This window comes from Cheilinus undulatus, linkage group 12 (genome assembly GCF_018320785.1).
Source record: "Cheilinus undulatus linkage group 12, ASM1832078v1, whole genome shotgun sequence".
NCBI classification, from domain to species: Eukaryota; Metazoa; Chordata; class Actinopteri; order Labriformes; family Labridae; genus Cheilinus; species Cheilinus undulatus.
The window spans coordinates 8,343,122-8,368,080 of NC_054876.1; the positions used below are offsets into that span (position 1 = coordinate 8,343,122).

The 24,959-nt window shown below is 39.3% G+C and overlaps 1 protein-coding gene across 2 annotated transcripts in view; it reads left to right on the plus strand.

The window, feature by feature from the left end:
- The first annotated feature begins 13,494 nt into the window (after positions 1-13,494).
- The window catches only part of dscama (Down syndrome cell adhesion molecule a), a 188,533-nt gene continuing 177,068 nt past the window's right edge, over positions 13,495-24,959 (plus strand). For both annotated transcript variants that reach the window (XM_041800575.1, XM_041800576.1), the window contains exon 1: positions 13,495-13,582. In XM_041800575.1, the coding sequence (XP_041656509.1) occupies positions 13,540-13,582 (43 nt within the window). In that variant the 5' untranslated portion in view covers positions 13,495-13,539. The remainder of the gene's footprint in view (positions 13,583-24,959) is intronic.

Here is a 24,959-nt window from a genome sequence, read left to right on the forward strand (position 1 = left end):
CAAGACAAACTGAGGTAAGTCAGGCAGGAGTAAGGTGAGCTTGAACTCACAGGCACTGTAGCAGGTCACGAAAGGTGGAGCTTGTTGTTGGATAAAACTGCAGAGGCCGGTCGGTTGAAATACAACATTTTCTCCATGAAGGAGAGCTTTCAGTGTGGCTCTGTGCTCTTCTTTTATTAAACATGTGTAGCAAAATTCAGATTAAACTGCCGCTGTGGCTACATCCAAGCTAATGGCTACACCAGCAGCCACTATATTACCTCTGCAGTAACACTTTCTATGCCCCCTTTCTATAATGCATTATAACATAAGTTTACTTAAAATGTGTCAGAATGCACCTATAATGTTGTAGAACCATAGTTATAAGCACTCATGGCTCTTTATAATGCCTTATAACAGTAAGCATACCTAATTATAATGTTTGTGTCCATAATGACTTATAACTACATGCACTATAACACCTTATAAGTCATCTGGCATTAGTTATGATCACTGTGATAAGGCATTATAAGCAGTCATGTGTTATTATGCACCTATAATGCTCTCTAACCATGGTTATAAGCATACTTATAAAATGTTAGAATTCATTAAAGAGAGGGGGGAATAGATACTGTTACCATACCTGCTTAGAGTATGATTATCCCTGCCCATCTGTCACAAACTCATAGCAAAGCAGGTCAAGAGTACCTGAATGCATCCAAGGACCTCCACTTCACACCCAAAGTCAGAAAATCACCGCCATATCTTGTCTTCTCATACCAGAAGTTGAGCTGAACGTCTTCTTAGTTGTTTTAACCGTGTGTCGCTACAATGTTAATAGAGGCAAGTCCGCCAAGTAAGGAAATACAAGTAGAAGAAAAATTTGGGAGTTTTTGGGTTAACAAGCACAATGATAATGTTACATTTATTTTAATGAATCGATTTATGATGCAAATTCAGGTATCACCGAGCACAGACATAATATGCGATGGGGGATTGGCTGGCCGAGCCTCGGCGCTATGTTGCCAGAGACAAGTTGCCACGTTATGTAATACAGTAGACAAGGATCGTGCAAGTTTTCGGAATAAAAAGCTTAAATGACAAGATTGCATGGATATTAATGAATCATTTAATGAATGATCCAAATAAGAATAACAACTGATAGTGAACCATAAAAGCAGAATCTGCTTTCTTGTATTTTCTCAGTTAAATGAAAAGATGTACATGATTTAAAATAAAATAATTTTATATATAACACAGTTTCATATAAGTATAGATATTTTTTATTTTGAATCTATATATACATATTTATATATTATTCTGATTGTTTGACCTTTATATTCCGATAACTTGCACAACAAAGCCTTTTTTCTGGACCACTTCCACCAAAATAGACTGCAAGTAAAACGATGTATGACTTATTTATATGTCTTATATTTCACTATCAGTTAGTATTTCTATATGGATCATTTATTAAATGGTTTATTAAAATCCATGTAATCTCATCGTTTGAGCTTTTTATTCCGAAAACGTGCACAGTCCTTGTTCACTGTATTGAATGATGTAGTGAACTTGCCTCTGGCAACATGGCGGCGACGTCAGCGTCCGGCCAGCCAAATTCCTGTTGCATATAATGTCTGTGCAATATGATACTTGAATTTGGATCATAAATTGATTTAATTAAATTAAAGTTATGTAATCGCTGTGCTTGTTAGTCTGAAAAGTCACATATTTTTCGTCTACTTACATTTCCTTATGTGACGATGTTGCCTATATTAATGTGGTGGCGATGCACAAAGAAAACAACAAAGACCTTCAGTTCAAGTGACTTCCAGTAGAAGACGAGATATGGCCGTGTGAAGTGGAGGTCCTCCGATGCATCCAGGTCCCTCTCAAGCAGGTTGGAAGAAGTGAGGAAAAAAAAAAACCTCTTTGCTTCACTTTCATTGCTGCTCTGTGCTTTTCATTTGACAAAGAAAAATCCCACTTGTAGCTATCATCTCATTCTCCTCGAATGAAGCTGATTGGTCAGGTCTGTGTCAGACCTGGACCGATAGTTTCTGATTGGGGCTTTGAAGGATGGATCTGCCTGATGACAGAATCTGGACAACCTATCTTTGAAGGGTTATGATTATTGCACATGCCTACTACCTGTAGTCTTGTTGATAGGATTTGTCAACAATTGTTATGTTTTTGTCATAAAGGTTCTTCTTTTTTGATTGATATATATCATTATTTTGAATATATTGTTTTTTTTTCCTCATTTATTTTCATTTACTGTTTTTCAAAAAGTGTCTAAATTCTATGAGTGCCTGTGTTGCAGGGGCTGTAAAATAAAGTAACTGTTTTGTATTCCTGATCTCAATACCAATCAAAAATAATCATTATAATGATTTTTTGGCATAATTAAGCAGCCCTGCTAGAGGGATAACCACTAAAATTGCAAATGATTAAATTAGAGAGATGAAAAGAAACAAAAGAACAAAATAGTAACAAGTTAGCACCCAACGGTAAATCACTGTTTCCATGCAGCTGACTGAAAATGAAACCCTTGGGGGGACTGAGCAATCACTCTTTAAATAAACACAAAGGTCATCAGGCGGGTTTTAAAAGAGAACCCAGCGGGCTGAGAAGAACCAATAAACCGCCATCTTCGACCGGCTGGAAAATCTGGGAAGAGTTTGAGACGTGCTTAAGCATTCTCACAGTTACAACCCACAGAAGAAAACACACAGAGATCCTCTCACTGTCGCTGATGGTAAGACAGTGAGGAAATAAAGATAACAGACTCAGCTAAACATACAAACACTGAATTTATGAAAGGTTTAGTCATATTTTAAATTAATTCAGATGTCTAAGAGTGAAAATCCAGCACATTGTTCCTCCAGATACTCCAAGTAATCATTTGTATTTTAGATTATAATTCCAAATCAAAAACATTTATGCTCTAAAGTGCTCACATATCAATCCACAGCCTCCTTGAGTGGAGGTGAAGCATGCGGGGGGCTGTGGATGCCTGACATGGCTGCTGTTTGATGCCCCCTGGTGCAGTGGGGGGGTTGCTGCTTATATTTGTCAAGGTCAATTAATGAATGCAGGGGCAAGGCTGGCAGGTTCCCCAAAAATGCCCCTGGGGGCTCATAAATTATCCAGAAAACACATTAAAAGACAGGATCTGATCTCCTCCAATTAAGATAATTTAGCCTTTTTTCCCCTCACCAAATGCCTCCATAGTAGCCAGTCAGGTGTAGCCTACATCACTCCTCCCCCTCCTCCCTCCTCTCTCCTCCCTCAGCAGCAGCAGCGTCCGTCCTCCAGCCCGCTACAGCGTCAGAAAACCAAGGATGTCCCGCATGGGCTGATTCTCTCTCTCATATGACAGGACAGTTTTTTTTTCTCTCATAGTCGAACACTGTGATCCTCTTTCTCTGTGATGGAGACCAACAAGAGTTTTTTTCCCTCTGAGGTTCAGCTGTAGCTAGGGCTGGGCAGTACTCTGGGTTTTACAGCATATTGATATAATATTAAATTAGGTATAGGCGGGGACTATATTGTTTATATTACTATAGTTTATGTTGATTTTGATTTTATAATTTTTAATTATGATTAATATCATCATTTCTGTCGTTACCAGCATTCTTTGAAATTCTACAGTTTTCAATTAAAATGTTTTTTGTGTCATTTGGGATTTTTCAACTGTCCTAAACTTGACTTCCTGTTTGGATACAGACCTGCTTTTATAGGAAGATCTAAGATTGTAAAATGAATTTAACCACAGAAAAGGAACTTGTTATGGATTGATAACATGATGTGCAGGTGTCTTCTGACTTGTCCACTAAGGAGCAACAGCGGCTGCAGGAAGATGCTGTGGATTAACCAAAGTGTGCTGAATGGGACAATAAATACATGCAATTTTCTGGGATTGAAAAATGTAATGCACTAAATGTAGACCTGAATTATTATGGATCTGTGCAACTAATCTGGACATCCCTAACTATTACAAAACTCAAATGATATTGAAACCCTTTTGATAGAGCAACCAAAAAATTGTAGACATCCAATATTGGGCAAATTATTGATTTTAATGCTCACTTTACAACAGCTGTGCCAAGTAGAGAAGATTGATCCAAAAGTATCTCGTCAACTTCAAAATACAACACAATGCACAGACTCACAATCATAAATAATCAATAAGAGAAACCCAGAACAATTAAAGAAAAATTAAGACTTTTTCCTGTTTAACTGGAACCATGGCTCCAAAAGTGAGGTAGAAACAGGACCATCACCTCCCTGAACTTTAACTCCATTGATCATTACCATAACGGAGATTTTACCATTTTGAAACACACACCATGAAGAGTAGAGAAAACTTTGACAAAATAAAAAAAAGTTACCAATGTTTATCATTTAGACCCATGACTCTCAGCAGGTCACATGACCCACCACTGCCTCCTCAATGAGAGGTTCATAACCCAAACCTCTTTAAATGTTCAGCCACTAAAATATAGTCAGTGATTAGTTAATAATAAATGTTGAAGTTTGGACCTTAGATGGAAAAAAAACATTATTTAAAGAGAGAAAGGACAAAAATGTATGATTACAGAAGCCCTAGGAGGACATGCATACATTTCATTTTATTCCGGTTTTCATCATAATGTGCATACTGTGCAGTGCATTATGGGATTTGTTTGGGTTAGAACCACCATACTGAAGAGTCATCAGTTGTACTGTACTATCTAATTAACAGGCACTGCGAGCATTATTTTAGCGTTTCTAATAGGGCTAAGAAGAAGTTTGAAAGAAAAGAGTTCATACAGAGACAAACTCATACCTGATGCAAAGAAACATATGAAAAGATGAATATTATTGGAAATTTAGACCCAAATGAAGTGCCAAAAGAGGACTCACGTCAGATGTCTTGCCTTCTGTAACAGTTCCAGAGATTTTTAGCTTTCTCATTAGTTGTCTAAGTATGGAAGCCCATTTCCTCCACTTAAAAAGAAAAATGTGAATATTAGGCAGTTATAAAGAAAAAAAAAGAATCCTAAGTCAGAATCATAAGATAAAACAAGATTATGAAATGAAAAGTACAAATTATGACATAAAAAGTCAAAATTATGAGATAAAAGTCAAAATTATGAGGTAAAAGTAAAAATTATGAGATAAAAAAATAAAATTATGAGACAAACATTCACTATTATGAGATGACTTTTTATCTCATACTTTTTTTTTTTTTTTTAGAATTTGCTTTCACGTTTTTCTTTTTCAACTGGTGGAAATGAGTTTCAGTATTTAAGTGTTTAGAAAGTTTAGAAAGTTAAACTCTCCTGAAGCCCACGTTCAGTTTACAGTGACTTGATCCATGACCAGGAAATGTATAAAAGTTGGAGAGTATTTGAAGGTTAGTCTGTCATGTATCTTACCACAGACGTCAACAATCAGGTCCCATTTTTATTCACACTCCCTAAAACAATTTTAAAAAGCTTTCATTATTCCAAACTTCCAGTCCACTCTGATTTAGACTACTGGAGAATCAAACATTATGAAGAGGTGATGATCAAAATGAAGAACACTTTTTGAAAGGGCCACATTAAAATAGACCTGTAGATCTGTTTCCACCTAACATCAGGAACAATAAAAATTTCACACACTACACAGTACTAGGAACATAAATTGTTGGCTTTCATGGACACTTCATGGTTAAAATGTTTAGAGTGATTCTGTATCTGCAGTTGGACTTCTTTTTTCATATAAATAACCTTTTTTTTTTTTCAAACGATTTAATTTAGCGGTTTATTAATAATTCCATCCTGTAACGTTCTGAAATCAAGTTCAAACAGGTGTGATGTTCTGCTTATATTTAGGTTATCTGTTGTTTCTAAGGCTGACTTGGACCAACATTTCCTCAATCACTGTGTTGTGTGTGGACACTATCTCTTGTCCTGTTCTACTGGAGCTGAGTAAAAACAGTAATTTACAGTATTTAACTGTGTTCCTGGGATCTCTGTCAAAGTTAAATGTTGATAAGGAGTGTGGTGCATTTGTTGACTCAAACTCGAGGTAAACTGTAGTTTTAGATCATCCCAAGTCAAAGTGATAGATACCTGAGCGGCAGAGCTGTGTGCGTTCGTGAGATCGAATCCAACTCTGCTTGGGATTGTAAAAACTTTCTTTTTCTAACTGTATTTATTGTTGGTGTCTGTGATGCTCTATTCACTCATATAAACACCTCAGCGGATGGAAACGCAACTTGTAAATTGCCATTATTTTTGTAAAGGTCAAATCTTGTGACAGAAGCTGAACGCCAAGTAAACACAGCTACTGCTGGATTACGGAAACTTGTGAGGAAACTTTAAAAAGACATTAAATGTGCGCACAAGTGTGTGGGAACCAGCAAGACGAAGAATGTAGAAAGAACAGGACAAAGCCTGAGTGACATCAGCTGTTTGATTACTATAGACTGACTCAAACAGCTTTAGAAGCCAATCCGCGGTGGCCTCCATATTGAAATCGCTGTCTCAACCGAACTTTGGAAAAAAAAACAAACAGCAGACAATAGCCCGCCCAATGAGCTTGACTTCCTGTCATCAAAGCTATCACTAAAGCTGGCCTTCTGGGTGTGATTCTGTTATTGACACGTAAACTCCTCGGTCTCACAGGTCGGGCAGTCCAGCAGTGCTGCTCACAGCACAGCAGTGACAGATCACAGACGGACCCAGTAAAGTCCTAACCTTGAAAAGCAGATGGATACGTTTCCTTGTTTCTCACTGGCGAATCCATCTTGCAAAGCTCCTGTCTGAACAGTTTGGGCCCAGTTAGAAAGTGACAGGACCAATCAGTGACGAGGGGCAGTACTTTCAGGCGCAGTGGAGTCATGGCATGAGTAAGCAGCAACAAGAGGCCGGTGCATTTATAGCAGAAGACATTAGCATGGCTGCTGCTAAAGCGCCAGTTTTATCAGAACTTGACGGCATTTCTTCATTAAAAGAAGAACAAAGAACAGCACTGAGTTGTTTTCTTTTCAAAAATGAACAAAGTTGTGTACTGACATGTCTATAGTTGCCATGTTTTGCGTTATTCCTCGGTAGCTGCGCATGTGCACCTTGGTCACCGCTATGTCATGTGTTTTGTTGCTCTGATTGGCCCGTAGAGATGTGACAGGCAGAACATTCATTCAATCACACTCTGAGTTTTTTTCAAAGCCCCTGCCCTTTCCCAAACACTTAGTATTTAAGGTTTTCCAGATGCATCCTTCTGGATGGAAACACATCCATCTGGCGTGTCAGGTTAGTAAAGTCCTGAATAAGACTACCCCAGTTTTCTAACACTGCTTTTCTGGAGCAGTTATTTCACTGTTGAAGCCACGTTGCAAAGCTTCACAGAGCTTTCTTCAGGTTCCTGTCAAACTTTTTTCACAAAAGACAGTCGGAAATCACAAAGGCTGTTTACTTTTACTTTTATGAAAACTTGAATGAAATAATCAGGTTAAAGGCGATGCATATTAATTTAAGAGGTCCCTCTTTCTCTCTGCCTCCCTCTCTGACTCTCTCTGCATGCAGTGTTATTTTTATTTATTTATTTATTTATTTATTTTTGCACCTGTATGTTTCTTCAGCTCACATTTTAAGATGTAAAGAATGTTTTTCTGAGATCAGTACAATATCTTCAATAATTGCTATGTGGTATGACAAACAGCCTGCAAAATGTAATGGTGATTAATATGTGTTATTGACATGCATAATGAAGTTAAATAGGCTGCACATCTCTTTAACCTTTCCATTATTGAACTGTTCCTTATGAAAGTCACAATAACAAGAAATGTCAACACTTTACGTTACAAAGCTGCGGCTGCCTCTTAAGGGAAAACAGCGATTTACTGAGGCCAAATTTTGCACTTTAAACCAAGCAAGTTGATTCTACTAAACAACCACGTGGAAACCCGTTGCTTTGACCCAGTGGTTTCCAGAATTTTCTATCAGGCCCCACTTTGGCAGATGAAAATGTTTTCAGGCCCCCCCCACCCCTCACCGTACATATCCACATGTAAATACATGTAAATGTATGACAAATGCACCATTGTTCACAATTTTAGCAAATTCATTTTTTTTAGAATTTACCACACCATAAAACCTACAAATTTTGAGTTTTAAAAAATCTGACTCTGAAGATGAAAAATTCCCTGAAAGTAAAAATGTAATGAACATCTTTAAAGGTCACATATTATGCAAAAGTCACTTTTTCAGGCTTTCCTTACAAAATATGTGGCACTGGCCTGTCAACAATCCCCCATAGAATCAGAACCCCCCCAATCTTTCTCCACAATTCAGAAAGTATGTGCTGAAACAAGCTGTTCTCAGATTCTCCCCTCATGATGTCATGTGGGGAGTTAGCTCCACCCTCAGGTTCGGTTGGCTCTACCCACTTGACGGAAAGTTCCACCCTCCTCTCCTGATCCTCTTCTCAGCTGAGAAGAGGATCAGGACAGCCTTATCCGATAAGTCACATCCATTTCCTGAGAAGGGTGGGGCCAGGGGCGGAGTCAAACAGCTCAGTAACATTTAAAGCTACAGACACGGAAACAGCTCGTTCTGAGCAGTGCTGAAACAGAGGGGATTTAGACATGCAGAAATCCAATACTGGTGTGTTTTTTTCAGCAACAAACTACACGGGAATGCTAAGCGACCTTTGAGACCAATATAAACTTGTCTTAAAAGAGTAAAATATGTGACCTTTAAGATTTATAAACCCAGTCCTGCAATAATTTCAGTGACAACTGTGGGCTTATTTAGTGCTACAGATCTTTTTGGGTGCAGCTGTGAGACTGCCACTCTCAGTTCATTTCCAATGTGCAGCCATAATTTGATTTTTTATTGTAGAAGCAACAGCCTTTTGCAACATCCTCAAACAGGTAGGATGATGCAAAATGAAAGTGTGGCAAAGGCTCTCTTGCCTAGCTTCTACCACTCCTTTTCCACTCCAATCCAAAATAATGACAAAGTTTTGGACTTGAACTGTAATAATATCATAGAATCTGAAGAGACTTCACTAAACTTCTCTTCTAGGCTGAAGTCATCAGCTGGTGCTGCACAGCCTGCCTTGCTTTGCCGCAGAGTTGCCACATCAGCGGTTTTCCCTCGAAATTGGGCTACTTTTTACATACTGCTGTGGTTAGATGTTTTGGTTGGTGGGTTGAGCGGACCCATTTTTTAATGTCTTGTGTATGTGTATTTAATAACCAAAGCAGAATAAACTACTTTTTTGAACCTCAAATATAACTACATTAACCAGCAGAGAAGCAGGAAAACATACATGGCACAAAACCAAAGATCCTCTGTGCCACACTGGTATGTAGACACACACGCCACACACAGAAGCAGCACACCCACACACATACAAGCAATATATGAGGTGTGGCAGAGGATTGACTGGCTTATGTTGAATTTCTAACCTTGCAAAGCAGATGGATATGCCTGTTTCCATGTTTCTCACTGGTGAATCCATCTTGCAAAGCTCCTGTCTGAACCGTCTGGGCCCAGTTAGAAAGTGACAGGACCAATCAGCCTCGAGGGGCAGCACTTTCGGGAGCGGTGGTGTCGTGACGTAAGCAAGCAGCAGCAAGAGACTGGTGGAGTAACAGCAGAAGACATTAACATGGATGCTGCTAAAGCACCAGTTTTATCAGAACTTGACGACATTTCTTCATTAAAAGAAGAACAAAGAACAGCAGTGAGTTATTTTCTTTATAAAAACAACAGAAGTCGTGTACTGACATGTCTACGGTTGCTGTGGTTCACGTTATGCAGCTCTGTCTCTATGGAGTTTACTCTTTGGTAGGGGTGCTGCTCGGTAGCGGCTACGTCACGTTTTTTGTTCTTCTGATTGGCCCGTAAAGATGTGACAGAACGTTCATCCAATCACCCTCCAAGTTTTTTTTCAAAACCTCTGCCCTTTCCCAAATGCTGCCTATGACAGGTTTTCCGGATGGATGTGTGAAACACATCCATCTGGCATGTCAGGGTATTGAATGTCAGCGTTAGGCTTGGTTTTGGGCTAGTTTTTATCGGCACTTGGGCTAGATTTGTCACCCAGACCTGGCAACCCTGCCTTAACCTGTTTAAGTTTTTACATCGGATGGAACCAAACACATTTAGTTGTGCTAACATGGAACCTCAACTGGATGTGATGACCATGTTTATGAGTTTAACTTGCATAAAATTGTTTTAGGTAAAACTTACTTACTCTTATATATTAACAAATTTGATTAGGTTAAATGACTAAAAATCTATTATTATAAGTTATCTTTCCCCTTTAATTGAATTACACTGAAAAAAACATGTTGGACTAACTTAATTCAATAGTGGACATCAGCTGCACACAAGGATTCAGCTTTGGCAGAAATTTAAACGATCGTGTTCAATCAACACAGGTATGCATTTAACTTAGCCCCTACATTTTAATGATGTTAACTGCTGTCAGTACAGCTCCTCAGGTGATGGAATACGTGTCCACTTTTTTGGGACTCTTTCCAACTTTTGCTCTATGGAAATGCAAAAAAAATGTGTGCCATTCCGCACCGAACTGAGCTAGACCGCTTGGTGGAAACGACCTAATACAGTGCTTAACAAATTTATTACATCACCACCCAAAGTAAGGTTTATGCCACAGCTGCCCTAAATTAACAGCATTGGTAATCACCAAAATCATTTTTTTATGTTTCTGCACTGGTTAATACACCAATATGTAGAAGCTCTTTAACCCAATGATATTTGTAATGCTAAAATGTAATAACTATTGTTATCCATGAATTTTCCAATTTAACGATTTACTAAAAAACCTGAAAAAATAGTAAAGCACATTCATATTTCTTTATTAATGTGTCAAATTATAGTTATTTACTTGCATTCCTGATCAGAAAAATGAGTTTTAGTGGTTAAATGTTTTGCTTGATTAATTTCTGACTTCTCAGAGAAGCCCAGTGAGCCGGCTCAAATTTGGGTATAAAAAGGTGAATTCAGTTTGAAATCCCTCATTCCTGTTCAAAAAGGTAAAATGTGGAGAGCTCACTGAAAATGAAAGAGTCCGCATTAAAGCACTTCATGATGCTGGATGGTCTCTGAGACAGATAGGGAAAGACATAAAGTGTTCTCACAGTGTGGTCAAGTATGCTTTGGACTCAGTTGCTGAGACTGGTACTTACAAAATGCGCCAAAGAAGAGGCAAGAAACCAAAGTTAACTGAAGCAGATGTCAGACACCTCAAGATCTGAAGTACTAGAGACAGAAGGAAGACTACTGCTGATCTTTAGGCAGAGATGAATGCTTCTAGATCAGAGTCTGAGAAAGTCTCCAGAATGACCATAAGCAGACGACTGACAGAACAAGGCTTAAAGGGAAGGATAGCTGCTAAGAAGCCATCATTGAGGCCTGCAAACATCCAGAAATGCCTCAGATTTGCCAGGGAGCACAAACACTGGACTGTTGATGACTGGAAGAAAGTACTCTGGACGGACAAGTCCAAGTTTGAACTCTTCAGTCAGCATCGTTGTGTTTATGTCCGCAGTAAAGCTGAAGAATGTTTTGATGCCAGATGCATCGCACCCACAGTGAAACACAGTGGAGATTCCATTATGGTATGGGGTTCCATTTGTGGATACGGCGTGGGTAAATCAGTGAAAATCGACGGTATCATGAACAAGAACGTCTACCACAACATCTTAGTGCATCTGGACTGAATCTGATTGGTCGTGGGTTCATATACCAACAAGACAAAGACCCCAAGTCAAAGTCCTGATTTGAATCCTATTGAACAAATTTGGGATTTAGAAGATCACTGTACAACAGGCAACATCTATAAACACATCTAAACACATCTAAAAAATATAAAACACGCTGCACAAAGGCATGATGGGAAAACTGCCCCTCAAATTGGCGGTGGTGGAGCTTGGATTAACCGACTATCTACAGAGTTAGATTAACACTGTCAGATAACTGCAACACTGATTTACTCTGAATGGAGTTAAAATTACACTATAGGTGTTAAAATCAACACTCAGATGTTTAACCCTTTTCTGCACCAACACAGGAACATAACATCCTAAGTCACCTCTGCTTAACATGATTAGTGCACCAAAAAAAGGATCAGAACATTGCAGACAACTAATATTATTTAGTGTTTGCACCATTCTCAAACAAACATAACAGGATGTATAATAACAGGAAAAGTTAAGGCAAACAAATCTAGGTTTAAAGTGTGTGAAATTCATGTAGGTGTGTAAATGTAGAATCCTAGTAATCAGGTTTAATAATCATGATCTCAATATCAATTAAAATAATCATTAGGATGATTTTTGGCCATAATGGAGCAGCTTTTGTGCATCCTTCTTTGCAACGTCCTGTTTTTGGGTGCTGATCCACTGGTTGGGAACCACAAAAATATTCATTTTTTAAATATTTGTCTCAAAAATGTTGAGGTTTAAAATTCATCAGTCTTGAGTATTTGGGGTTTTATTTTGATACCAAGTAGAGGTTTTAATGTCACTTGATTTTCACTAGAATCCAATCAAAGTTTATCATTCTGGTGTGATGATAACCATTTATTTATTTACAGCAGACATATAAAAGTACACGCTGTGTAGAAAGCTCTGATTTTTGGTCCGTATCGCCCAGCCCTAGCCGCAGCCCCCCCACCCCTGCACCTTTAAGGCAATGGAGAGGGAGAAAGGCGGCTGCGGAGAAGGAGGCGAGGGTTTATTCCACAGTGCTGTGAGGCAGCGCAGCTCTTCAGCGCAGGGACTATAGTGTGCGCAGTTTGTGTGGGGAAGATGCGTGTGCTTGTTGCTCGCCGGACGGAGAGAGGCGGCGAAGAGAGAATGAGTTTCCAGCGCAGCTAACAATCAACTCCATGCGCTCTGAAATCCTCGAAAATATCCAACTTTTACGCATTTTGTTCTCCACGCACCTGGGCTGACATGCTCGGCTGTTTTCACTTCTAATTTATTTCTTCATTATTTCTTGATTCTTTTCTGATTTTTTTTAGGGGGGAGCTTTTTTTGTTTGGTGCTTTTAATTGTTTAACCGTGGAGTTGGGTGTGCGCAGAGGCGGTGTGTCCTATGCGTCTGGAGCCTCTGACTCAGCAGCAGCAGCAGCAGCGGCACAGCTCACCTGGACCGGAGCGCACCGAGCCGAGCTCCCTCATGATCCACGCAGAGCAGCGCTCCGACACGGGGGGACGGCTGCACTGAGGCCCGGCGCGGTGGGAGACGCACAGCTGTGGATGATACAGTATCTCCCGCCGTACCCGGAGACAATCAGCAGCAGGGAGAAGCTCAAACCTCCTCCTCTTCTTCTTCTTTTTCTTCTGCTTCTTCTTCTTCTCAACGTGAAGGATTGAAAGAAAGAGAGAGAGAGAGAGAGAGACGGGGGAGAGAGATTTGCAAGCTCCCTTTTTTCTTTCATAGCAGTTGACTTGTTGAAGAAATAAAAAGGAAGGAAAAACAAGCAGAAAGAGTGCGGGGAGAGAAGAAGAAAAAGCATAAGCTTGGATATTGAACGGAGCGGGGCATGTGGATATTGGCTCTCATCTTTTCCCAGTGCATCTTGAATGGTAGGTGATGCATTTGTGCTCCAAACTTCAAGTTTAGCCTAAATATTGTGGTTTTTAGTGGCTGAAATCTTTAATAAGTGCAGAAACATCCACAATGAAGGTATTGATTATTTTTTAAGATGAAGGAACAGCTTGTTGCTATGTCCTGACAGAGGCTGGGGTTATTTTAGGTGTTTAATAGCCACACTTATATTCACCTTAATGGCTAGTAAGTTGAAAAACCTTTAAATACGCATGCATTCCCAACATTAAAGCTGAGCCTTTAGCCAAACAGAGAGGGAGACAGACAGAGAGGAGAAATGTAGGTTGAATGATAGGTGCAGTCTGTACTGCATGAGGAAAACAGCTCTAAAATGCACTTTTGTGCTTTTATCAAGAAATCAAAGGCATTTTTGGACTAAAAATAAATTTGGACAATTATTTTAATTCATTTTAAGTTGGACTCATGACGGATTAATCGTTCAGTCTCAACAAGCTGCATTAGGCCTGAGTCTGGGTGCATTTTAGACCTCATTTGTGGTCGCTTAATATGCATATCAACAGATTTGAGGCCCCTTTTTAAGCATAAAGCTCATGAGAAATTATCTTTACATGAATCATGTAGTTAAAACATATTTGCATTTCATTTTTGTGTATTAAATGCTTATTTTTTAATCTTTATCCTGTTGCGGATCGATTTCAAACAGAGCTTTTATGCACAAAATCCAACTCAGGTAGTTTCTTTGCATACATTTCAATCAATTCCAATTCAAAAACTCAAAAATTGAGGCTCTTGATGCAAAGTGCAGCTTATTTTTTGCACGCCATGATTAAAGCAAAGCTTTATTTTGGTCTTAAGTATATATCTGACTACCTTGCATGTATGATTGCTTGTTTGCATGCTGTCTCTTGGATCTATCGAGTGTCTCCTAGAAAAAGGATTAAATAGGTCTGCTGTGCTTTTTTTCTGGCATTGCACCCGCCATATTAGAAGCACAGACATGGAGTCATTTTGGATTGGGAAAAAAAAAAGAGACAAGCCCTTATCACCCTTGCCCAAGTGCACGTCTTGCAAAACGCATCCAGATCCTATTTAGTTGGGCGAATTCTCCAGAGATAGCCTCGATAAGTGGCTTTTGTTTGTTTTCTGTAGACTAAAGGTGACTGGATTTTTTACAGCGAATACAAGAAGGGTGTGTAAGGAAAGGGGGGGCAGTGAGGAGGACAAGGGGGCTGTGGGGTAGGGGGGTGGGATGATGTGCGCGTGTTGGGGGGCAGAAATCAGCTTGAAAGAAAATTGGGGGTATTTAGGAGATGTTTGAAAAAGGTCGACGGAAAGAAAGGGGTTAAAAAAATCAAAGTGGACACAATGCAAAGGGAGAGTAGAGGGCGATGCGTCAAGCAAAGATGACAGGAAAACCATTTTGTGGCCGTGCTGAAGGGTTCAACGAAGGCTGTGTTTATTTCTAGGAGAGAATGGAGGCAAAGCAGCGACGCTGGTGCAAAGACGGCTCTCTAAGTACACACTGTTTCCCAAAAAAAAAAAAAAAAAAAAAAACAGAGGACACCAATGTCCATTCCTGCAGAAATGTCTGTTTGCTGAACACAATCAGCGCTTTGCTTCTGAACGGCTCTTTCAGCCTCTTTGGTCCGCTGCAAAATGGCTGCTGCTCGAGACATCTACATGGAAACTTTGAATGGCAGCAAACAGCACTTGTGATTGTGATGAATGCTACGTTTGTGGTCGCTGCTGATGCGGTGCCATTCATATATCGACAGACTGGGTTCATTCCACGCTGACCTTTTCTATCGATCTGAAACATTCAGATGTAGCTTTTGTGGCAAAAATTAGAAAAAGCCAGCATTCATTACGACAAGCCTCTCTTTGTATTTTTGCTTCTGTCTGTGCCACGCTAAATTCTCTGAATTAAAAAGGGCCTTGATTGTTGATCTTCGACTGATGCACATAATAGTAGTCTTAATGAGCGGTTTCCATCACAATCGAACGTTTTGTACCTCTTCTTGACAGAGATGTGCGTTTCTGAAATAAAGGCTTTTAGGGCTCGGGTCCAGTACAGGCTGCTGAGGTTGTCTCTATGGAGACTGGGTAATGAGTGCTGCTGCAGTGTGGGCTTTGGGCTCCAGCAACGCTGCACTCTGCTCAGGTGACCCTGGTGGTGCTTCCTGATAGATTCCAGCCTGATAACAGAGCTACGAGCCTCGTTGATGCTTGAATGCTTAAATTGATTCCTGTCTCTTCAGGTTGTTCTTTTAAAGCCTGCTTAAACCCATATTTTCCTCATCTGTTAGTCGAAAACATTAAAAAAGATTACAATCGCAGCTTTCTGCAGCTGTGCACTCATGTTTCATGAATACTATCTAATGTTCAAACTCCTTCTTGCTCTGAATTTGCCAATTTGAGCACGCATTTGCAATCTCATCCACAGTCGATATAAACAATTCAGCAATGTAGCGAGTAAAAGCTGCCGTGGAGTTCACTTCTGCAGTGCTTGAGCGTTTAAAGTGCTCTTGCAGAAGTGTCTATTAAAAGCTAAATGGAATGGGAACAACATATTCCAGTGATGAAGAGATAAAATTGGGGGAACGGCATAATGTTGTTTTTGCTCGGCTATGCCAGAGGGGGGAAATCTGACACATGCTCAATTGGACACTAATAAGCTGTGTAAATATACAGCGAGCTCCTCAATTGGCTCTTAGCATCACTCTGTGCGTGTGTATTTTTAGCTTCAGTTTAGGATGGCGAGGGGCTGCCGGAGAAAAGGTTCCTCAGCTTATTAAAACATAAGCATTTTCAGTCTGACTTAATCCAGTTTTCAAACATGATAAATGTAGCAGCAGAATCTCTCTGTTTCTGCCTGCATTTTTTTACCGCTTCAGTTCATCGTAGCAACAGATTGAACACGTTTTCTTTAAGCTGAACAGAGATTCAGGAGTGGTAAAGACAAAAACAGTCTGTCTGCAGCAGGTAGGCTGTTTATTTTAATCATGGGAACAAAATTATACCCTCATAAGAACCAAAACCTCAAACAGCAAAGCCCAGAGAGAGGATATGGGCGGGCAATGAAGAACACATGGTGCTGTATATCCATGCAGTTTTTCCATTGAGAACCTCTGGCATCTTCTCACTATCTGTTGGTATGAAATAATGCAGAAGAAGACATCTGTTGTTGTTTTTTAATCAACCATTAACACAACTCTGTCCCCTAGAAGTTATGACTTCTATCATGAACACTGTGTTGAAAAGTGTTCTACCATGCTGTGTTCATATAAATTTATCTGCAGACTTTCACAGTGAAATCTCTGTATTTTAGCAACATAAGTGGGGTTATCATTCGAAATGCAAGACTAAGTGAGATGTCCAATAATGAACAACAATGAGATGGACGATAAATATCGGCCTGTATCAGCTGTAAATATTGGCCTGTATCAGCTGCAAATATCGGCCTGTATCAGCTGTATATATTGGCCTGTATCAGCTGCAAATATCGGCCTGTATCAGCTGTAAATATTGGCCTGTATCAGCTGCAAATATCGGCCTGTATCAGCTGTAAATATTGGCCTGTATCAGCTGTAAATATTGGCCTGTATCAGCTGTAAATATCGGCCTGTATCAGCTGTAAATATTGGCCTGTATCAGCTGTAAATATTGGCCTGTATCAGCTGCAAATATCAGCCTGTATCAGCTGTAAATATTGGCCTGTATCAGCTGTATATATTGGCCTGTATCAGCTGTAAATATTGGCCTGTATCAGCTGCAAATATCGGCCTGTATCAGCTGTAAATATTGGCCTGTATCAGCTGTAAATATTGGCCTGTATCAGCTGCAAATATCAGCCTGTATCAGCTGTAAATATTGGCCTGTATCAGCTGCAAATATCAGCCTGTATCAGCTGTAAATATTGGCCTGTATCAGCTGTAAATATTGGCCTGTATCAGCTGTAAATATTGGCCTGTATCAGCTGCAAATATCAGCCTGTATCAGCTGTATATATTGGCCTGTATCAGCTGTAAATATTGGCCTGTATCAGCTGCAAATATCGGCCTGTATCAGCTGTAAATATTGGCCTGTATCAGCTGTAAATATTGGCCTGTATCAGCTGCAAATATCAGCCTGTATCAGCTGTAAATATTGGCCTGTATCAGCTGTATATATTGGCCTGTATCAGCTGTAAATATTGGCCTGTATCAGCTGCAAATATCGGCCTGTATCAGCTGTAAATATTGGCCTGTATCAGCTGTAAATATTGGCCTGTATCAGCTGCAAATATCAGCCTGTATCAGCTGTAAATATTGGCCTGTATCAGCTGTAAATATTGGCCTGTATCAGCTGTATATATTGGCCTGTTTAAGCTGTAAATATCGGTCTATATCAGCTGTATATATTGGCCTGTATCAGCTGTAAATATCAGCCTGTATCAGCTGTAAATATCAGCCTATATCAGCTGTATATATTGGCCTGTATCAGCTGTAAATATCAGCCTATATCAGCTGTATATATTGGCCTGTATCAGCTGTATATATTGGCCTGTTTAAGCTGTAAATATTGGTCTATATCAGCTGTATATATTGGCCTGTTTAAGCTGTAAATATCGGTCTATATCAGCTGTATATTTTGGCCTGTATAAGCTGTAAATATTGGCCTGTATCAGCTGCAAATATTGGCCTGTATCAGCTGTAAATACTGGCCTGTATCAGCTGCAAATATTGGCCTGTATCAGCTGTATATATTGGCCTGTATAAGCTGTAAATATCGATCTATATCAGCTGTATATATTGGCCTGTATCAGCTACAAATACTGGCCTAAATCAGCTGTAAATATTGGCCTATATCAGCTGCAAATATTGGCTTGTATCAGCTATAAATATTTGTCTATGTCAGCTGTAAATATTGGCCTGTATCAGCTGTAAATATTGGCCTGTGTCAGCTGCAAATATTGGCCTGTATCAGCTGTAAATATTGGCCTATATCAGCTGCAAAAATTGGCTTGTATCAGCTATAAATATTTGTCTATGTCAGCTGTATATATTGGCCTATATCAGCTGTAAATATTGGCCTGCATCAGCTGTAAATGTTGGTGCATGTCAGTTGTATATATTAGCCTGTATAAGCTGCAAATATTGGCCTTTATCAGTTGTAAATATCGGGCTATTTCAACTGTAAATACCAGCCAATATTGTCTTTAAACATCAGCACATATCAGCTGTTGATATTTGCCTAAATCGACTGTAATTATCGGCCCATTTTAGCTGTTAATCTCAGCCTACATCAGTTGTATGTATGATTAAGTTTACCCTATTTTAGGCAGGTCCAACAAACCTACATCCGTTTAAGTCTTGTTATACATTTTTCCACATTCCTTAAGCTTTAGCTTCTGTTTCAGTGACTTAAGGTTTTAAAAATAAAAATTAAAGAAGAGTATATAAATATAAGCAAATTGAATGTCAGCAAAAATCCAATAATGTGCATCCCATATGTAATAACATTTTTCAACACAGATGGCTAAACAGTTGTATAAATGACCAAATATTCAAACGTGCCCCTACAAGAACAGCTGATGTGACTCCTGCTCATTGGTTTAATTATACAAATCTATGAAATGATCATCAAACACAACTCTGCCCCATAGAAATCATTTATATTCTACTTTTATAATCAACAAGGTGGCCTACATGTCTTTGTTCATCACCAGTCCTTGAAGTTTAATGTGTTTAAAGACTGGAGTTTAAGCCATAAACTGCATTTATATGTCAGTATTTGTATTGATGTTAGTATTGGCTAGAATGAATAAAAAAAAAAAAACAGCATACCAACATAAGAAATCCAATATCATGCATCCCTCATTCAAATTTCACATAGAAAGTAGCTGATAGGCGACACATTCATACACTATTTCTTATAATCACCACCATTACAGCCATGTTTCTAAAAATGTCTTTGTTCATTAAAGATCTGAAGCAGTCTTATTTTAATAACTGCAGGATATCTGCATAATCAATAATATGCAATGACAGCAGTCAGTACTGTGATGCTAAAACTATGTGTAATGACTGAACATACGTGCATAAATGTGCACACAAGCTGTAAGAAAAGCTGATGGGGCTTCTTCTGATTGGCTGAATGATGTGAATATATGCTGAGTGTCTTTGTGCCTGCATCTGATTGGTCAAATGTTCACATGCTGAGTATGAATCTAAAGCTCTTGAGCATACATTTTTCTGCAGGAAGTCTTATGATGAAGTTTGTACAAAGGTTGTGATTGAAATAGCATCCATTGTGGTGAAGTACTCAACTTTGTTGTGGTTTTATGGAGACATTTGGTAAAAAAAATGAGACAATGTAAAATACTTAAATGTCCACTTTTGCATGTAAAGGCAAAAAATGTCTATGCATGTGCAACTATGGCAATTGAAACCCAATGTGCTACATTCAAACAAGGTAAAAGACATAGAATAGACTTGAAATTTAAGAAACAACCCTGATCTTTTTGACCTTTCTTTGTGCCACACACGAACCTTTCTACTGTCTTTAAGACTAACTGTCAAACACTAGGTTAGTATTTTAATTGATTATGGGTGCATTGGTTAGAGGTCACATTAAGGCCAGTGGGAAACTGGGTCTGTGCAGACTGGTGTCTTTTGGTTTACATCTGTCACTTCACATCCAGCCAGGGCGGCTTGACGGAGTCACAGAAACACACATCAGCAAACAACAACCCAGCTGAGTTCGTCAGGCGCACGTTAGAATCAGCACAGCAGTCAACACAATGTAGGCCACTGGGAACGACTAATAATGTGTTAATGTGTTTTACATCTGAGCAGAGCCGCTGTATTTACTGACGCCGCTCCACTGTATTCATCACATTATCTTTAGTGATTTAGTGTTTTAAAACAGATTTAAATCTTTGAGCCTATATTTACTGCATTGTTAGACAGCAGCAACTCTATCCTTGCATGCATTTGATGCTGAAGGTTGAAAGTTAGCAGAGATCTTTGCTTTGAATTCTAATGGACCGCATATTAAAGTGTTCTGGTCTGGTTTAGGGAGGTCTTTATAGTCATTTTGTTTTCATTTTGCAGGAGGCTTACCATTAGGAGGTATTAGTGACACACTGTTTTCATGGACTCACTAATCACAGCCGGATTTGTCAGTGCCATCGGGTCAAGATTTTTGTGTCACTCCGCTGTGTGTGCATGTGCATGTGTGAGCTCACGACTTAGCCTGGCCGTTGAGACGAGTAGACTCAAGCATATGTTAATGGATGCACATTGAACTGTTAAAGGTTTCATTTAACCCAGACCAGAATGCTTAAGGAGATGATGGTGTGTAGTGAGGCAGAAAGAGAGGAGGAAGAGAGGGAGGAGAGGGACAAAGAGTCAGCTTGTGTTATGTTGTATCTGAAGCTCACAGAATCATATCCAATCAGCCTGGTTTTCCATGCAGAAACGGCTATTTCAGGCACGGTTATATCACACACTTGTATTGTTAGACATGGATTAAGACTTAAAAGCGTTTATTGTATCTCCAGCACAGCTTGCATGTTATTATTTTGTCTGCTGAAGCTTTAGTGCAGAGTTTTACCCATTTTATGTAATTATTTTTTGTCATTTAAGTCACTAAAGTTGCTTTACAGTGTGCATTCAACCATAAAAATACCACCTAAGGCTTTTAGTGACAATCTCTGATGCTGCTCATATTAGAGCAGTGCTAGTTTATTAAATGTCAGCGAAGCTGAATGAAATCAGGTGGAGAAAATTGGGTTTAAAATTCTCTACAGTCATTAGAAAGCCAGATTTTAAGGCAACCACTGAGAGATTACAAAGATTGTGAATGTTTTACAGATGCTAATGAGAAAATCAGTCTCAAATTAGTGTTTACTTGTCCTCATAAGATGGAGAAAAGATGGAGAGAAACACTGTGATGCTATGCCTCCATGCCATCAATAGCCAGGGTTGGGTTGTCCATCTGGCCGGGTCATTCGCAAGAACACTGAGGGGTTTTCCTCAAACTTTGCTCCACTTTCCACTCTGACTCAAGGATGAATCAATGTGATTTTGGAGGTCAAACATCAAGGTCATTAGTCTGTAAGATATCCATAAGCCAACCCAGCCCTTCTTATTGACCAACCACTGATCTTTCACAAGTAACTGCATACCTTGTTGGAGTTTACGAGGTTCCTGCAGATCCCTAAATGACCTTACATTGGCTGCAATAGTATCAGCATTCATTGGTTCAGGGGTCATGATTTTGTGCACGAAAAATACGTCTAAATGGAGAAAAAGATAACAACACAGAGGCACAGCAACAGTACAAGCCAGTCTCTGTGGCAGGCCGCTGTAAAACAGAGGTAGAAGCAGTCACAACAAAATGAAAAGAAAAGTTTAAGTAGCAAGAGCTGTGGAGCTGCAAGACATGCCGACTTCTCATCCCTCTTCTGAAACTTCTCTGTGCTGTTTTAAAAAGCCTCTGCATGAAAACACAAAGAAAGAGGGAGCCAAAACAGATACTGATCATTTTAAAGGCTTACTCAGAGGCTGAAGAATTCATCAAAATTTAGTTCTTTTGCAATATGTCCTACCACAATTTTCAAATGACAGGAGGTGCAGAAACGTGGGTCAAAATATCGGTGCATACATCTTTATACAGCAGAGAAGTGATGCCAATTTTTTAGAATTTAAAAAATCATACTTGTCTTGTTATTGTAGATTTTATTTTTGTTTTTCTTAATCAAAATGAGAATGGCATATATTTAATAGTTGTATTTGTGATAACAGAAGTATAAATGTCAGTTTTTGACTTATGAAGATGATTTATGAATGGATAAAAATGGGTCAGGACAAGACAAACACTGTCTTCTTCCTGCAGATATCAGACATCCATAAAAGCATTTGCACTGCATCTGTAATGTAAGGCCCCACTGGACACTTCCGTGTCACTTCTGTGTTACATTTTATTTTTCATGGATGAATTTAACATATCAAGAAAGATTTTTTTTTTTTTCGAAAATGCCAACACCTCCCGGCATCTCCCTGCTTCAGGCTTCCAAAGTGCTTTGCATGAAGTCCACATCTACCAAAAGGCGTACGCAACTTTTCTCCTACAGTGTGAGAAATTCATTGATTATTGACATTATTTCACTTACTGGTGAATACACAAAATCAAGTTTGTTTTTACACATGCATTCATGAATGCCTGATGTCTGCAGCCCTCTTGCTTCATCTTGTTTTTCTTTTGCTGGGTTATTTCAGCTTTTCAAAAATAGAAATAACTCAAAAATGATTGTTCCCTTCAATACAACAATTCATATCACATTTGAAATGTAAGTCAAAATAATCAGGGTTATATATTTTTAAAAAATCACTCAGCTCTAGTATACACATGCATTTACCTCCAATTTCCACATACAGTGAATGCGCCGCAAACCGCCGGCGAATTATACTGCAGAGCAAATTGCTCTCAGTCTAGTCTATCAGAGCATTTCTACAGCTGGCGCTCCAGTCCGGCAGCAGCGCGTGCCTGGACCGACACTTCGCTCTGCTTCGTTCGAGACGCTGCAGGTGTATTTTCAGTGACGGCCACTGCCAAACCACGTCGATCAGAAAGCTCCAGAAGAGAAAGTCACAAGCATAGAATATATGGTCTTTCAAAATTCAACACAATGGATGGACTCTCGATCGCAAATCATCACTATATCAACATAATGTTTCATTCTGCAGCCAGAGCAAAGGGTCACAGAGAGGTCAGTGGGTCACAGAGCTACAACAGTGCCATTGATGAGCAAAAGTTCACTTTTGGGGATATTTAGCCAAAGAATTCTGCATAAAACTACAGATCCTGGAAGCAAACTTTAACCTTTTAACTTCCTAATGTACTCACCCCATGGCGGAAGCAACAGTAACATGGACTTATACCAGACAGGATGACAAATTAAGCCCTAAAGGTAAAATAGTCTGCTGTTGACATACTATTCCTATGTGAACTCGCAGTGGCGCGGCGCTCTAGACTCGCTTCCAGTGGACGAGGTCGCTTGCCATCAGTCTGACCAAACCCATGGCTCTTTGGTGCGTGGCGCATTCGTCCTATGTGGAAATTGCAGGTTAGAAGTAGAGATCCCTGGGCATAATTGTGTATTTGAGTGCTCTGCTCAGGCTCCATTGCAAACGCCCCATCCTTTATTTACTCTGGCAGTTCACTGATGTACATGAGTGGTGAACGTGCACAAGTAACTGCTGCATCGGCTATTTACTAACAACTATGTGTCACTGCACACTCCATAAATCAAAAATATTATGCTTTGCTCTTAAATGCACATATTTTGATTTACATTTTTAATGCTGTATTTATGTTATCGTTTCATATCAGGAGTTATTAGACTTTTGGTTTCTGTGTTGCTTTTTATTTTGCACCTTTTTTGTCATTTCCCTTTTCTCTTACTTTAAAAACCATCAGTATTACAGGTTGATGAGACAAACTGTAGGCTGAACTTCTGTCAGTTAAAATTAATAAGTGAGGGAAACCTAGAATTATTTATCTAGGATTTTATGTTGCTTTTTTCCCAACTACATGAACCCATATAAAACTGTGACCTAAAAACTGAAGAGCAAATTGAACCGTCACCTCTGTGAACCCTACTTTTGAGATGTCTGAAACGTTTTATGGCGCTTTGACTGCATCATGTCAGTATCAAGTCAACACTGACTTATCATTATATGAATTTTAGGTCATTGTTTTTTGTGGATTTGCTTGTTCATCTGATAATTCGCAACATCTAAGGTAGCACATGCATTCACTAACAGTGAATGGAAGGGAGAAGAAAGGAACGTGGAAATGCAAGTTTAAGGAAATTTGACTTCAGGATGAAAATGGCCAGGAATGACTGACAGGGAAATCCAAACGGCATGGATGCTATGTGGTCCAAAACTGTATCAATATAGCCTTTGGTTCGATCTGAAAAGTATCTTAAATGTGACCCTAAAAAGTGTGCAGCAGCCCTGAGTATATAACCTCCAAGTGTCTATTCTGGTTTTGTATTTAAACTAGGTGCTGTAATAATGCAAAGGTTATTACTTGGTGTTACGTATCTTGCAAAAAAAGTCGATGCATCATTGCAAAACAGCACAGTGAGAGCGTGCTGTAGTACTGGTTGAATTCTTAGTTAAAGCACTCAGTCTGTGGCGTACGTTAACTAGACTACTTACTTAACAGGATGACAATTAGTGGAGTTGTTTGTGTCTGCAGGCGTGGTTGTGAAATAGGCCAGTAGGTTAATGCTGCAGCCACGCAGGTACAACAAGAAGTAAGTTTAGCTCAGCCTTCTCTGTAACTAAAGAACATCGCTCTCTCATCATCCTCTATCTCATTTAACAAATACTTCAGCTC